Source organism: Thermobia domestica, chromosome 13, assembly GCF_964235325.1.
Source record: "Thermobia domestica chromosome 13, izTheDome1.hap1.1, whole genome shotgun sequence".
Classification (NCBI taxonomy): Eukaryota; Metazoa; Arthropoda; class Insecta; order Zygentoma; family Lepismatidae; genus Thermobia; species Thermobia domestica.
In genome coordinates, this window is record NC_137466.1 from 182,561,979 (window position 1) to 182,576,703 (window position 14,725).

The 14,725-nt window shown below is 36.0% G+C and overlaps 1 protein-coding gene across 4 annotated transcripts in view; it reads left to right on the forward strand.

Annotated features, from left to right (window-relative positions):
* Window positions 1-14,725, forward strand: part of Hk (potassium voltage-gated channel subfamily A regulatory beta subunit hyperkinetic) — a 708,165-nt gene that overhangs the window by 37,010 nt on the left and 656,430 nt on the right. For all 4 annotated transcript variants that reach the window (XM_081737032.1, XM_081737033.1, XM_081737039.1 and 1 more), the window contains exon 2: window positions 6,602-6,928. In XM_081737032.1, coding sequence (XP_081593158.1) covers window positions 6,927-6,928 — 2 coding nt within the window. In that variant the 5' untranslated portion in view covers window positions 6,602-6,926. The remainder of the gene's footprint in view (window positions 1-6,601; window positions 6,929-14,725) is intronic.

Below are 14,725 nucleotides of genomic sequence, written 5' to 3' on the forward strand. Positions count from 1 at the left end.
GCACCATATAACCCACTGGCTGTGTGTGCAGTTTGTTCAGCACGAAATGGCTCCCGTGAACCTCGTGCATTCAACTCAACATTAAGTGGCTCTCTAAAAACCTGGGCGTTTGGGTAACCCACACCAACTTCATTTTCAGTTTCAACAGTTTGATTAAATTCACCTTTATCACTTTCATTACTTTCAGTAAAATCTTCATTATCCGAGAAAGAAATTAAATTATGTTCACTCATGTTTTACACTTGATAAATCTCTAAGGTGCTCACAACTTTCAATATTTTTTTTTTCCCACACGATATCTCATCAAGAAGACAGCTGTAATTTTTATGCTTGCCCACTTGATGGACTTTGGATTTCGCAGCCTTAAAAATTATGTAACATGCTTGGCTTCTAGTGAATTCTATAAATTCAACGGAGGCCAGCACAAGGATTATTAATAGATATCGTGGGAAATATAATACTAATTTTAAAGCAACAATTTTATTAACATGGAAAGTATATGCTTTTTATACACGTTAAACAAGTAGTGAAAATGTAACGAAGAACAACAAGTAATATAAATATTCAATATCGAAATCGTAATTTAAATACGGTATCTTTTATATACTCTAAACCATTAATTTCGTAAAGTCTCAAGACGAATAACAAGTTTAATAATTTTAATTGTGAGCACAAATGATTAGTTTGCATAAGGCCTCGTGGCAGGTTAAATTTCGAAGGTTAATATAGACCAAATATATTTTTCCATGAGACCTAAATATGCCGGGATGATACCTAAAGACTTCCTTTTCCATTTACATATAGTCTAAATAAAATTAAAGTATTACATTTTTATAGATTAAATCCTTTCAATAGAAGTAACTTAAATATGTCATTACTCCTTACCTGCGAAATCCAAAGTGAGGCAAATTCGTAACGGCCCGGTTTAGTTCTCTACCGAGTACCGAGATTGCCCACCAGATGGTAGCTCAGTTCAGACATAGGCCTGTCAATTATAGACTATCTCTCCCTCTATGTAGTTTTTATCCTTTGCGCTCTTACAAATGTTCTTATACAAAATATATATAAAATATACATTTATTGGGACTATTACGTTACAACCTTTCCAAAAAAAAAAAAAAAAAAAAAAAAAAAAACATAATTTCACTTTTGATTATGGCTACATTAATGCTGGACATCAACCTTTATGCGTAATTTTCTTAAAAGTATGAAAGTGGCGCTTAGTTCGTTTTCGCAGGACACGGTACATTTATATTTAGAACAAGCTACAAAAATCACATAAAATGGTTTATATGGCATTTAATTTTCCTTCTTATTATTGTGGCACACAATTATTAAAATAAATACACACCTTTAAAGATTATGTGTATATCCTCCTCTTTAAGATGGATCCGGAATTATAACATTTATTTACAATTCGTTGTTATGACAACCTAAAGACAAAAACTCATCAAATCACGATATCTACATAATATCAATAATGATCTTAGAATCATTTTTTTTTTCATATTTTCTTCTTCTTGGAACTGGTTAGCGCCTCTTTTAAAATCACACATTGCTCGTAAACAAGGATCTTATAAAGTAGAGGATCTGCCCTTACAAGATTTTGAAGCCATGCGCCACCTCTACTCTGCCCAATAGGGTCGCAATGTTTTGAGCCAACAATCATGGCGCAAACGAAAGTAGCCAATCAGACGTGCCGATGCTTGGTTGTTTTTCGGCTTCAACGATTTAATAGGATGAAGATACATATGGGCAGATCCTCTATTTACAACATCCTTGCTCTGAAATATAAGAAAAGATATTTAAAAATTATACAGAAAATACAAGATATCGTTACAAGTTACGCCACCTACTGGCGTTATGGAACAAATCTCTAACGAAAAGTATGGGCTTTTATTTTAGCTTTTTTTTTGTTATGGTATACAGGTTAATATTGAGAACGTTTATTATTTTCATGCTGTTTTACGTGCAAATATCCCCCCCCCAAAAAAAAAGAATGCAAAAAGAATAAAATTCTTAAGGAATAAATATCTGAAATTACAAGTACTGTTTGAAGTTTCTGCTTGGTTCTAAATATCTAATGATATCTAATGATATCTAATGGTATACATTTTTTAAACACAATAAATGAAATATAATAAATAGCCTTACAATAACTCAAGTAATACTCATAAACACAAACAGTTTTTGACTGTTTCTCAGTGAGGCAAAGATTTATAAACCAATACGTGTTCTGGGGATTTCACAGCAGGTGTTAGCTCATGGCACAGAGTCACTAGATCTACGAATATCTCCTTTGATAGTAACGGTAGGTTCCTGTACAATCTTGACATGTGCAGTTCTGTGACAGAAGGAACGACTTGTTTGAGAATAATGGAGTGATATTCACCTTACAAAAGGCTGATCTTGAAAAATATGTTGTTGCTCGGATTTATCTGTACCATTAACTTCCTCAGAGTAGTTCAATCCACAACATCACCGTCATCGTCTTTTCTTTTGCTAATATTCTCCGAGTTTTAGCTGCAGTTTTATAATCTAAGAAGTCAGTTGTTTGCATCGCGTGCACATCGTAAAGATGAACTTTCCTCGCAAGACAAATATGGGAACAAGTTGAGATAGCACATACAAGTCCCCTGCAGCATATATAGCTCTGTTTATACCTGCAGCTATGGGCTGAATCACCTTCAAGTTGTCCACGATATGGTTCGAAGAATGAAGAGTAACTCTGTTGATGTTCTTAGAGTTGAATACTGTATAGGAAATCATGCTATTGACGACTTGAGTTCTTGTTTTCTCTTGGACATACATACGAAAACTTCTTCAGTACCAACTTTGTACTGGGTATCAAGATACAAACCTACACAGGTTGCAATTCACATACTCCCCATTTGGCTATACCTTTACACCAAGTGAAACAATGGAATGTTTTTATTTTCAATTTATACACAGCCAGATTATAATTGGCTAATCTTCGTCTATAAAATAAACGGCTGTCATTGCATTTGGTAAGAAAAATAACTTGTTTAATAAAATAATAAGTCAAATGAAGCACACGCTTTCTTCGGGTTTGGATCAGTTTTAGCAGCGTCTTTCTTTGCTCTAAATGACTTTTTCTCTGTAATATATTCTTCATACCCATCCTGGAGCTCACTCTCCTTTGTACCATCACCGCTTCTGTAAGTTTCTCATATCCCACATTCGTATTATGATAAAAAGGCCTTGTGCCCATCTTAAACACGAACTAAACACACTTTCTTACAAGGCTGTCTATAATCTTTATTATAACTTAACTAGAAATGTAATGCAGAAATGTACATTTCTAGTTAATTTATAGTAAATATTATAGACAGCCTTGTAAGAAAGTGTGTTTAGTTTGTGTCCACATTAGTCTTTTCTCGGATGAAAAAAAAAATATATATATTTTGTGTGTCAAAACATTATTGCAAGTTGTGAGCTGGAGTATCAAAATATCCCGTATAGAACATATCCACCATCTTATGTTTGTCTCAAAAATTTGGGTGTAGGCAATCCTTTTCGACTTTTTCCAGCAACAATGAGACTTCATGTGAAGAAATCTTTATATATGTTCCGATATTCCTTTCCTTTTTCTTCTTTCCACCATTTTTATTGGCCGGCTTCCCCGCTTATCTTCGGTGACAACTTTTGTACTTTCTTGTTCAATGCAGTTCTCATGACTTTTTCTGATATAATTAAAATACTGTATTTAAAACCATTGTCCTAAGGAAATAATAATTATTCATTGATCTTCTAGAATCACCTTTCTTGCAAGTCGCTTGTTGAGTCTCTTTACGCTTTACGTGTCAAACAATATATTCAAGTTGCATTTCGATGTTGTCAATTTTGTTCGTTCAAAAACGTTTTCTCTTTCACTTTTTAAGAACGAACAAAATTTCTTACCTAGTTTTGTGCAGATAGTAGAATTGCACCTTCTTCTATAAAATTTCAAATTTTTAGCAGGCATAGTTTTTCCTGTTTTAAGACTAACATACTCCATACCATGAATTATCCGTCATTGTGCTACTTTCTTCTTGTTTTCATTAATTTCTCTTGGTTGCCATCTTTTTTCTCTCTCATTTCCTTCTACTTCAAAGTATTCTGATCTCCGCACTGCCTAATACGACCTAGAGATATCTTGAGTTTTCTGGTTTAATCGTTCCACGCCATCATAGTGCTTGAGGTCATTTTCACATGGGCCTGGACTTGTGAATAGACAATAGCAACGTAGAGCAAAACATACGTGACATGATATTAGATCGTTTAGGGTTCAGGAACAAATATTTATCTGATACGAGAAACAAATCTTACAATGGACACAAAACTACTTACAAACTATGCAAATGTAGCAATGCAGAAGTAGGTAAAATGGGGTGTATCTCCTAAAACAAGAAATAAGAAACAAGACCCGCTCCAAGAACAAGACGAATAGGCGTATTTTGAGATACTTCTTTTTGTCTCGAGATGTTTTTTCTCGATTTCGCGTACGGCCTTTTGGTAAAACTGTATAACTAAGCTACCAAACCTCGTTGAAATACGTCAGTTATACCATCATGTAGAGTCCGACGCAGCGGCGAAAATCTGTCTTCAACATTGGGGGCGACAAGTAACACCGTTTCTTTTCCTTTTTTTTTTTTTTTTTTTGTTGTTGTTGTTGTTGTTAAGCGATGCTCGTAATATTTGTGAAGTTGAAAAAAATCCTGTGGAGGATCAGGGAACGGAGTTGTCTTCAACATTCGGAGACGGGCAGATTTGAGGCTTATTCTGGGGGACATCAATTTCATCTCACTTTCCTTTGTGTCAATCGGACACAAAAAATCATATTTTGTCCCCCCCAAAAAAAAAAACATATTTCAAATCGGAATATTTGGGTGGACAGTTCCCTTCAGTTCCAAGATTGGAGGGGATATGTCCCCCTCACCTCCCGGGATTTGCGCCAGTGGTCCGACAAGACAATTAAGAAGGTAGCCATAACTTATTTTTGATATTTTTTTTAAAGATACGCTTCTTCGTCTCTAGAGGGACGATATGACAGGATGATTTACTGATTTACTGATTTCTAATTCCTCAGTTATTACGCGAACGGTCAAACGACAAGTTTCGCGTACAACTTCGTGCACTTTCTTAACATAAATGTCATCACATGATGTTAATGTGCGAACTTTTCCTCGTCTCCAGCTGATATTTTTCCTGCTTTGAAAAACTAAACCAATTCATAACACTAGATTCCACTAATTCATTCTTTCCTGTACACTTCCTGCAACTTTTTCAAGATTTCCGGAAATGTCTTGCCCAATTGGAAACAACAACAACAACAACAAAAAAGTATTCACACATGGCTGCCCTTCCAAAATCTTCATTTTCGTAATACCACAAAATAACCACAAGTACGGAACACAATTTCACTCCAAATACTCACGGCCTCACAATGCCACAAGGCAGGATGCTGCAATTATCTTTAAAATGCTTGGAAAGAATTCCAGTACGCAATGCTGGTAAGTCGAAAGTCAAGGATACTTTCGTTGAGTGTATTTCTTGAAAGTTCCATTTTTCTGGGTAGAGTTCATACGATATGAACTTCTAATGACGAAACTCTTTCCTTCCTAAGCAAAACCTGAAGTGACGCCGTGGGTTGTAAACAGAAATCAACCAATTCATCTTTCCCCACCTGCCATGTACACACGCTAGAGGTCTGCACGGGCCAGAAGTTTTAGCCCGGGCTCGGCCCGGCCCGGCCCATGAATTTATAATGTGAGACCCGACCCGACTATGTTTTAACATTTAGGCCCGAGCCCAACCTAAGCTCGCGCGATAATCAAATGAGCCCGAAATAAGCCCAAATTACAGGAAGTTAACAATTAACTCAAAATCGTATTTTTATTTACAGCAATTAGAGGTTTAATTTTGCGATTGTGCTTTAAAAGTTATCCAGAAATAACGGTCAATACATATCGCTGTACAATATATTTACAAAGTTAGGCCCGAGATACATGGTTGTATATTTAAAAATTTATGGCCCGAGTCCGGCCTGGGCCCAAAGTGCTATTTGCTTTGTAGGCCCGAGTCCGATCCGAGCCCGTGCAGACCTCTAACACACGCACACTCATTATGCTCCGCATTTCTAACCAAAGCGCATTGCATTCTCGCTCTAGAAATAAATATACCAGTGTTGTTTCTTCAGGGAAGTTATATGGCGGAAATTTTATCACTTCAAATTTCGCATAGAAAACTTAGCTAACTATTCATTTTTGTGTACAAGAATTTAGGGAAGTTATCTTCCCTTAGTTTGAACGGATACAATTTTAATTAATACTGATGTAAGTACCCTCAAGAACCGCCACTACAGTATTTATTTCTACAAGTTGTATCCTCTCTAAACTAAGGGAGACGATTATAAGAATGTAAACGAACACTGTATTGTACACCACACGAATTCTTACAAGAGAAATTATCGCTATTGACTTTACTACTACTACTACTACTACTACTACTACTACTACTACTACTACTACTAATAATAATAATAATAATAATAATAATAATAATAATAATAATAATAATAATAATAATAATGTATTTACAGGTGTGGAGTGCGTGAGTGGAGGCCTTGACGTGCAGCTGTCAAGCTGGCCCACCAGTTCTGGTTCTCCTATCCCCATCCAGGGGGAGGGAGTAGGAGCCAGTCGGAAGATAAGGAAAAGGAGAAGCAGCAACAGCAGCAGCAGCAGGCGGCGCAACAGCGGTTTGAGCAGCAGGAGCAGGAGAAAGCTCAACACCGAGCGCAACAGCGCGCCGAGCGCCTCGAGTGGGAGCAAGAGCGTGAACGGGAGCGTGAACGAGAACGGGAACGGGAACGAATCCGTGAGCACGAACTCCAACGAGAATGCCGCACCATCAGCCTCCAGTCCATGTGAGTAAGGATTTCTCTCTTTGTAATCTTTTTTTTTCCTTAAATTGTGGTACTTCATTTTATATTTAGTATGCATGATACTCTGCGTGATTAAAACATTCTTAATGTCTGCAGATTCGAATGTGATAAATAATCGATATCGCTAACGACAACGCAGCAGCACCGAACTTCTGTCTAGGCAAATTGGGCACCTAGCTAAAGGCCCTACTTCGGAGAAGGCTTCGGCTAGAGAACGCAATAGGCATTTTCAGTGCTAAAGAGAGTAAAAAATTAAGCCTATTTGAAATCTTCAACACAACAGTGTAGACTTAAGAGGCCTAATAACTGCGAAATTTAAATACCGCTAATTTTACAGTAATTATGTGATATCTTCAAATAGATTAAAGATAATGTAAATGTGGAACAAGAGAGCGCTAGATAATATCTTGCATGAGGTGCCATTATTACGAGTCACCTAGTAACTTTCCGTTTGCAGCCATTTAGAAACGCGAAAACAAATGCCGATTTTCTAAATGGCTGGAAATCGAAAGCAGATAAGTGAGTCGTGGTAGCGGTATCTCATGTAAAATAATATTGTCTAGCGAGCTCTTGTTCCACTGTTCGATTATCTTTTATCTATTTGAAGATATCACATAATTACTGTAAAATTAGTGGTATTTTAATTTCGCGGTGAAGGGGCCTTTTAATTCACTCTCCATGTTGTACATAGAAATAAACCAGTCTGTCGTGGACTATAGTGAGATCATTCGTTCCTTAGCAGAGAAGAAAGTTCATCACTTGGTGATCTCGTCTTAAAGTTATAAACGTAAAAATTACTATGTGCAAGGAAAATATAGTTGGTACTTGTCTATATAATTTCTAAGTTTTTTTTTTTTGTTTGTTTATTTTCTAAAGTTGAAGTTCGTCAAGTAAATAAAAATGTGAAAACAAAGATTATTTCTTGCTAAATTACTGAAAAAGTTGCCTCAACTCTTCTCATAGAGACCCTTGGCCTCTAAGTGCTGGCCTGAACGCAACCGATTTATGGATGAATAAAATATTATGTCTCAGCACTTATTTAAAATATATATTCTTTTCTGCACAGACAGGATTATCTCTTAGTTGATCGTATTGTAAATAGAATTTATTATATACATCTGAAAACTGCTTCTTAGTTCTATTTTTCAACATAGTTTCCATAAACATTCAAGCACTTATCATATTTCTGCACTAGCTTAGAAATTCCATTAGCATAAAAATCTCCCATCTGTGCCTTGAGCCAGCCTGTAACAGCATCTTTCAGCTCCTCGTCATCATCAAAGCGCTGAGATCCTGCAAATTTGTGGAAATTCATCGGAAAGTTTCGAAATTGAGAAACCTCGATTTTCATGAACTTTTCCATCAATTTTTCTTAACAAGTTCATCAGTGACCACTGATGACCTGCCACTCCTCTCTCTGTCATGAATGTTTGTTCGTCAACTTTTAAATGAACTCACTCACTCACGAACAACTCACTCACACACGAACGTCTGTGTCTACTTCACGGACAGTGACTAATTGGAAGTTCTTTCCGTACGCGCCTCGTATATCTAGTAAATAAAAAAGAAAAACGCAATAAGGTAATTATGCATATTTGTTATACATTCGTCTCAAATCTACAGACAGTTATTATTGTTTTTAATTTCTCTTTCTTGTCTGTTAATTTGACTGCCAAGGTGATTTGAGGGTACTGCTCCCACGAGGCCATAAATTTCTTCTTACCTTTGACTCAATTATGGATAGTAATGTCACATTTTTATCGCGATATTTTGCTTCTCCCGAAAATGTACCAATGGGAGTCGAGCACCATATGTCATGCTCATGGTCTCACAGTAATTTGTGACAATGAGCATCATATATGATGCTCAAGAACCTGAATAGGTTAGTAATTTGTGATATCGAGCATGAGCATCATATATGGTGCTCATGGCCCCACAGAAAAATAAGGTAAGCACCAAATATGATGCTCATGGCAGTCAACCTGTTAACACAGATACACTTTGTAAAACTAATTACACACCGTAATAAAACAACATAGATATTTTCTATTGACCTAGTAATCCTTATGTAACTCGTACGTTTGTTTTGACAATACATATTCAACAATTTGTTAACTAACCAGTAAGAAAAAAAAAATCTGTTTCAAGCAAGCGAAAAACATGCAGTTGGGCCAGTAAGCAAGGGATTAAAGAACTGCAATAACGTAAACCAGAAGCCAGACACCGAAATTGTAAAAAAAAAAAAAAAAAAAAAAAAAAAAATCAAAGGTAACATATAGAAATGCAAAACTACAAACACAAACTATAGAACAACATGCCCAAGATATACCAGCTTTAAGCCTTACCTTACATTTTCAGCCTAATCAAGGGTAATTGTCTTCTTTCTTTCACTTTCTTTAAGCTTTTTTATATCATTTTTCTTATTTTTTGTCCAAAATAACCCTAAATAATTCTTTAACGGGTACTGCTTTGATTTCAAGTACCCCGACGAACAAACAGTAGCAGCATAAGTATATTTCTTTCATTTTGAGTCCCGTTAAAATATCGATAAGGAAAAAGGCCGCAATTGCTCTTGCAAGTTGTTTGTTTTGGAGTTGGAACCTCACGGTCTGTGACATTTTTTTATCCTTTCACTTACCGAATTTTTACACTTTTTAGTTGGAAAATGCTAGTCATATCATGACCTGTTACAGATGTCTTAAAGCTGTAAGCAGAATTACTAATATTAATAATTCAATTTTCGCTTTCATGTTGTCTGTTTTGGAATTAGTAACTACCAACCCCATTAATGGGCAGCTTGCTTTTAAACGCGCTTCAAAGATAATGATGAATTGGGAAAAGAGTTGTACCATCGTTACCAACAGTAGCTGTCAGAAAATAAATAAATGGCTCACAGAATATAGCTAGAAATGGCTAAATTCATCTAAAACTATAGCTAAATTCATAGCTAACAGGATTTAACAATAAAGCAAAGAACATTTCATAATTTTATTGTACACTCATGTCCAAAATTATTGTCGCATGTCTATAAATATGTTGTTGTAGGAATATAATTTGGTAGCAAATTCGCCCGGTATTTCTTATAATGTTAGTATCTTTATAATCGGCAAAGATATGTATGTGATAATTCTTTTCCTATGAAATTTACCACAAATATACATTTCCCGATTATACACATAACATCAGTATTAAAAATACCCTGCAAAATCATTATCAAATTATATTCTTACAAGAAGATAGTTATAGATACGCGACAATCATTTTGGACATGAGTGTACATATCCAAAGTATACTGTAATATTTTTTGTGGCATTCCCAAATGGAGCACTTTTATCGTTCATTCACATTTAAAATAATTGGAGAACATCTTTTTCACATCTTTGGCCGGAAATCCTATAAATATCTTACCTTAATTATTTCCTGTCCTCAAGTCTTGTGGTAATGCTCGGTAGATATCTCTGTGCTATTGGTCTAGCACAACACTAAAAGTACACCATCCTAATCAAAAATATTAGTGGACTATTGATCTATTGCAACACTAAAAGTACACAGCTTCTCCTCCTTCCAAATCTGTTTTCGCCACTTATAAATATCTTACCTTGCATTATTTCCTGTCCTCAAGTCTTGTGGTAATGCTGGGTAGATATCTCTGTGCTTTTGGTCCAGCACAACACTAAAAGTACACAACCCTAGTCAAAAATATTAGTGCACTATTGATTTAGTGCAACACTAAAAGTACACAGCTTCTCCTTCTTCTTCTAAATCTGTTTTCGCCAGTTATAAATATCTTACCTTGCATTATTTCCTGTCCTCAAGTCTTGTGGTAACGCTGGGTAGATATCTCTGTGCTTTTGGTCCAGCACAACACTAAAAGTACACAACCCTAGTCAAAAATATTAGTGCACTATTGATCTAGCGCAACACTAAAAGTACACAGCTTCTCCTTCTTCTTCTAAACCTGTTTTACCCAGTTATAAATATCTTACCTTGAATTATTTTCTGTCCTCAAGTCTTGTGGTAATACTGGGTAGATATCTCTGTGCTATTGGTCTAGCACAACACTAAAAGTACACAACCCTAGTCAAAAATATTAGTGCACTATTGATCTAGCGCAACACTAAAAGTACACAGCTTCTCCTTCTTCTTCTAAACCTGTTTTACCCAGTTATAAATATCTTACCTTGAATTATTTCCTGTCCTCAAGTCTTGTGGTAATGCTGGGTAGATATCTCTGTGCTTTTGGTCCAGCACAACAATAAAAGTACACAACCCTAGTCAAAAATATTAGTGCACTATTGATTTAGTGCAACACTAAAAGTACACAGCTTCTCCTTCTTCTTCTAAACCTGTTTTACCCAGTTATAAATATCTTACCTTGAATTATTTCCTGTCCTCAAATCTTGTGGTAATGCTGGGTAGATATCTCTGTGCTATTGGTCTAGCACAACAATAAAAGTACACAACCCTAGTCAAAAATATTAGTGCACTATTGATCTAGTGCAACACTAAAAGTACACAGCTTCTCCTTCTTCTTCTAAACCTGTTTTACCCAGTTATAAATATCTTACCTTGAATTATTTCCTGTCCTCAAATCTTGTGGTAATGCTGGGTAGATATCTCTGTGCTATTGGTCTAGCACAACACTAAAAGTACACAACCCTAGTCAAAAATATTAGTGCACTATTGATCTAGTGCAACACTAAAAGTACACAGCTTCTCCTTCTTCTTTTAAACCTGTTTTACCCAGTTATAAATATCTTACCTTGCATTATTTCCTGTCCTCAAGTCTTGTGGTAACGCTGGGTAGATATCTCTGTGCTTTTGGTCCAGCACAACACTAAAAGTACACAACCCTAGTCAAAAATATTAGTGCACTATTGATCTAGCGCAACACTAAAAGTACACAGCTTCTCCTTCTTCTTCTAAACCTGTTTTACCCAGTTATAAATATCTTACCTTGAATTATTTCCTGTCCTCAAGTCTTGTGGTAATGCTGGGTAGATATCTCTGTGCTATCGGTCCAGCACAACACTAAAAGTACACCATCCTAATCAAAAATATTAGTGGGCTATTGATCTATTGCAACACTAAAAGTACACAGCTTCTCCTCCTTCCAAATCTGTTTTCGCCAGTTATAAATATCTTACCTTGCATTATTTCCTGTCCTCAAGTCTTGTGGTAATGCTGGGTAGATATCTCTGTGCTTTTGGTCTAGCACAACACTAAAAGTACACAACCCTAGTCAAAAATATTAGTGCACTATTGATTTAGTGCAACACTAAAAGTACACAGCTTCTCCTTCTTCTTCTAAATCTGTTTTCGCCAGTTATAAATATCTTACCTTGCATTATTTCCTGTCCTCAAGTCTTGTGGTAACGCTGGGTAGATATCTCTGTGCTTTTGGTCCAGCACAACACTAAAAGTATACAACCCTAGTCAAAAATATTAGTGCACTATTGATCTAGCGCAACACTAAAAGTACACAGCTTCTCCTTCTTCTAAACCTGTTTTACCCAGTTATAAATATCTTACCTTGAATTATTTTCTGTCCTCAAGTCTTGTGGTAATGCTGGGTAGATATCTCTGTGCTATTGGTCTAGCACAACACTAAAAGTACACAACCCTAGTCAAAAATATTAGTGCACTATTGATCTAGTTCAACACTAAAAGTACACAGCTTCTCCTTCTTCTTCTAAACCTGTTTTACCCAGTTATAAATATCTTACCTTGAATTATTTCCTGTCCTCAAGTCTTGTGATAATGCTGGGTAGATATCTCTGTGCTATTGGTCTAGCACAACACTAAAAGTACACAACCCTAGTCAAAAATATTAGTGCACTATTGATCTAGTGCAACACTAAAAGTACACAGCTTCTCCTTCTTCTTCTAAACCTGTTTTACCCAGTTATAAATATCTTACCTTGAATTATTTCCTGTCCTCAAGTCTTGTGGTAATGCTGGGTAGATATCTCTGTGCTATTGGTCTAGCACAACACTAAAAGTACACAACCCTAGTCAAAAATATTAGTGAACTATTGATCTAGTGCAACACTAAAAGTACACAGCTTCTCCTTCTTCTTCTAAACCTGTTTTACCCAGTTATAAATATCTTACCTTGAATTATTTCCTGTCCTCAAGTCTTGTGGTAATGCTGGGTAGATATCTCTGTGCTTTTGGTCCAGCACAACACTAAAAGTACACAACCCTAGTCAAAAATATTATTGCACTATTGATCTAGTGCAACACTAAAAGTACACAGCTTCTCCTTCTTCTTCTAAACCTGTTTTACCCAGTTATAAATATCTTACCTTGAATTATTTCCTGTCCTCAAGTCTTGTGGTAATGCTGGGTAGATATCTCTGTACTATTGGTCTAGCACAACACTAAAAGTACACAACCCTAGTCAAAAATATTAGTGCACTATTGATCTAGTGCAACACTAAAAGTACACAGCTTCTCCTTCTTCTTCTAAACCTGTTTTACCCAGTTATAAATATCTTACCTTGAATTATTTCCCGTCCTCAAGTCTTGTGGTAATGCTGGGTAGATATCTTTGTGCTATTGGTCTAGCACAACACTAAAAGTACACAACCCTAGTCAAAAATATTAGTGCACTATTGATCTAGTGCAACACTAAAAGTACACAGCTTCTCCTTCTTCTTCTAAACCTGTTTTACCCAGTTATAAATATCTTACCTTGAATTATTTCCTGTCCTCAAGTCTTGTGGTAATGCTGGGTAGATATCTTTGTGCTATTGGTCTAGCACAACACTAAAAGTACACAACCCTAGTCAAAAATATTAGTGCACTATTGATCTAGTGCAACACTAAAAGTACACAGCTTCTCCTTCTTCTTCTAAACCTGTTTTACCCAGTTATAAATATCTTACCTTGAATTATTTCCTGTCCTCAAGTCTTGTGGTAATGCTGGGTAGATATCTCTGTGCTTTTGGTCCAGCACAACACTAAAAGTACACAACCCTAGTCAAAATATTAGTGCACTATTGATCTAGTGCAACACTAAAAGTACACAGCTTCTCCTTCTTCTAAACCTGTTTTACCCAGTTATAAATATCTTACCTTGAATTATTTCCTGTCCTCAAGTCTTGTGGTAATGCTGGGTAGATATCTCTGTGCTATAGGTCCAGCACAACACTAAAAGTACACAACCCTAGTCAAAAATATTATTGCACTATTGATCTAGCGCAACACTAAAAGTACACAGCTTCTCCTTCTTCTTCTAAACCTGTTTTACCCAGTTATAAATATCTTACCTTGAATTATTTCCTGTCCTCAAGTCTTGTGGTAATGCTGGGTAGATATCTCTGTGCTATAGGTCCAGCACAACACTAAAAATACACAACCCTAGTCAAAAATATTAGTGCACTATTGATCTAGTGCAACACTAAAAGTACACAGCTTCTCCTTCTTCTTTTAAACCTGTTTTACCCAGTTATAAATATCTTACCTTGAATTATTTCCTGTCCTCAAGTCTTGTGGTAATGCTGGGTAGATATCTCTGTGCTATAGGTCCAGCACAACACTAAAAGTACACAACCCTAGTCAAAAATATTAGTGCACTATTGATCTAGCGCAACACTAAAAGTACACAGCTTCTCCTTCTTCTTCTAAACCTGTTTTACCCAGTTATAAATATCTTACCTTGAATTATTTCCTGTCCTCAAGTCTTGTGGTAATGCTGGATAGATATCTCTGTGCTATTGGTCCAGCACAACAATAAAAGTACACAACCCTAGTCAAAAATATTAGTGCACTATT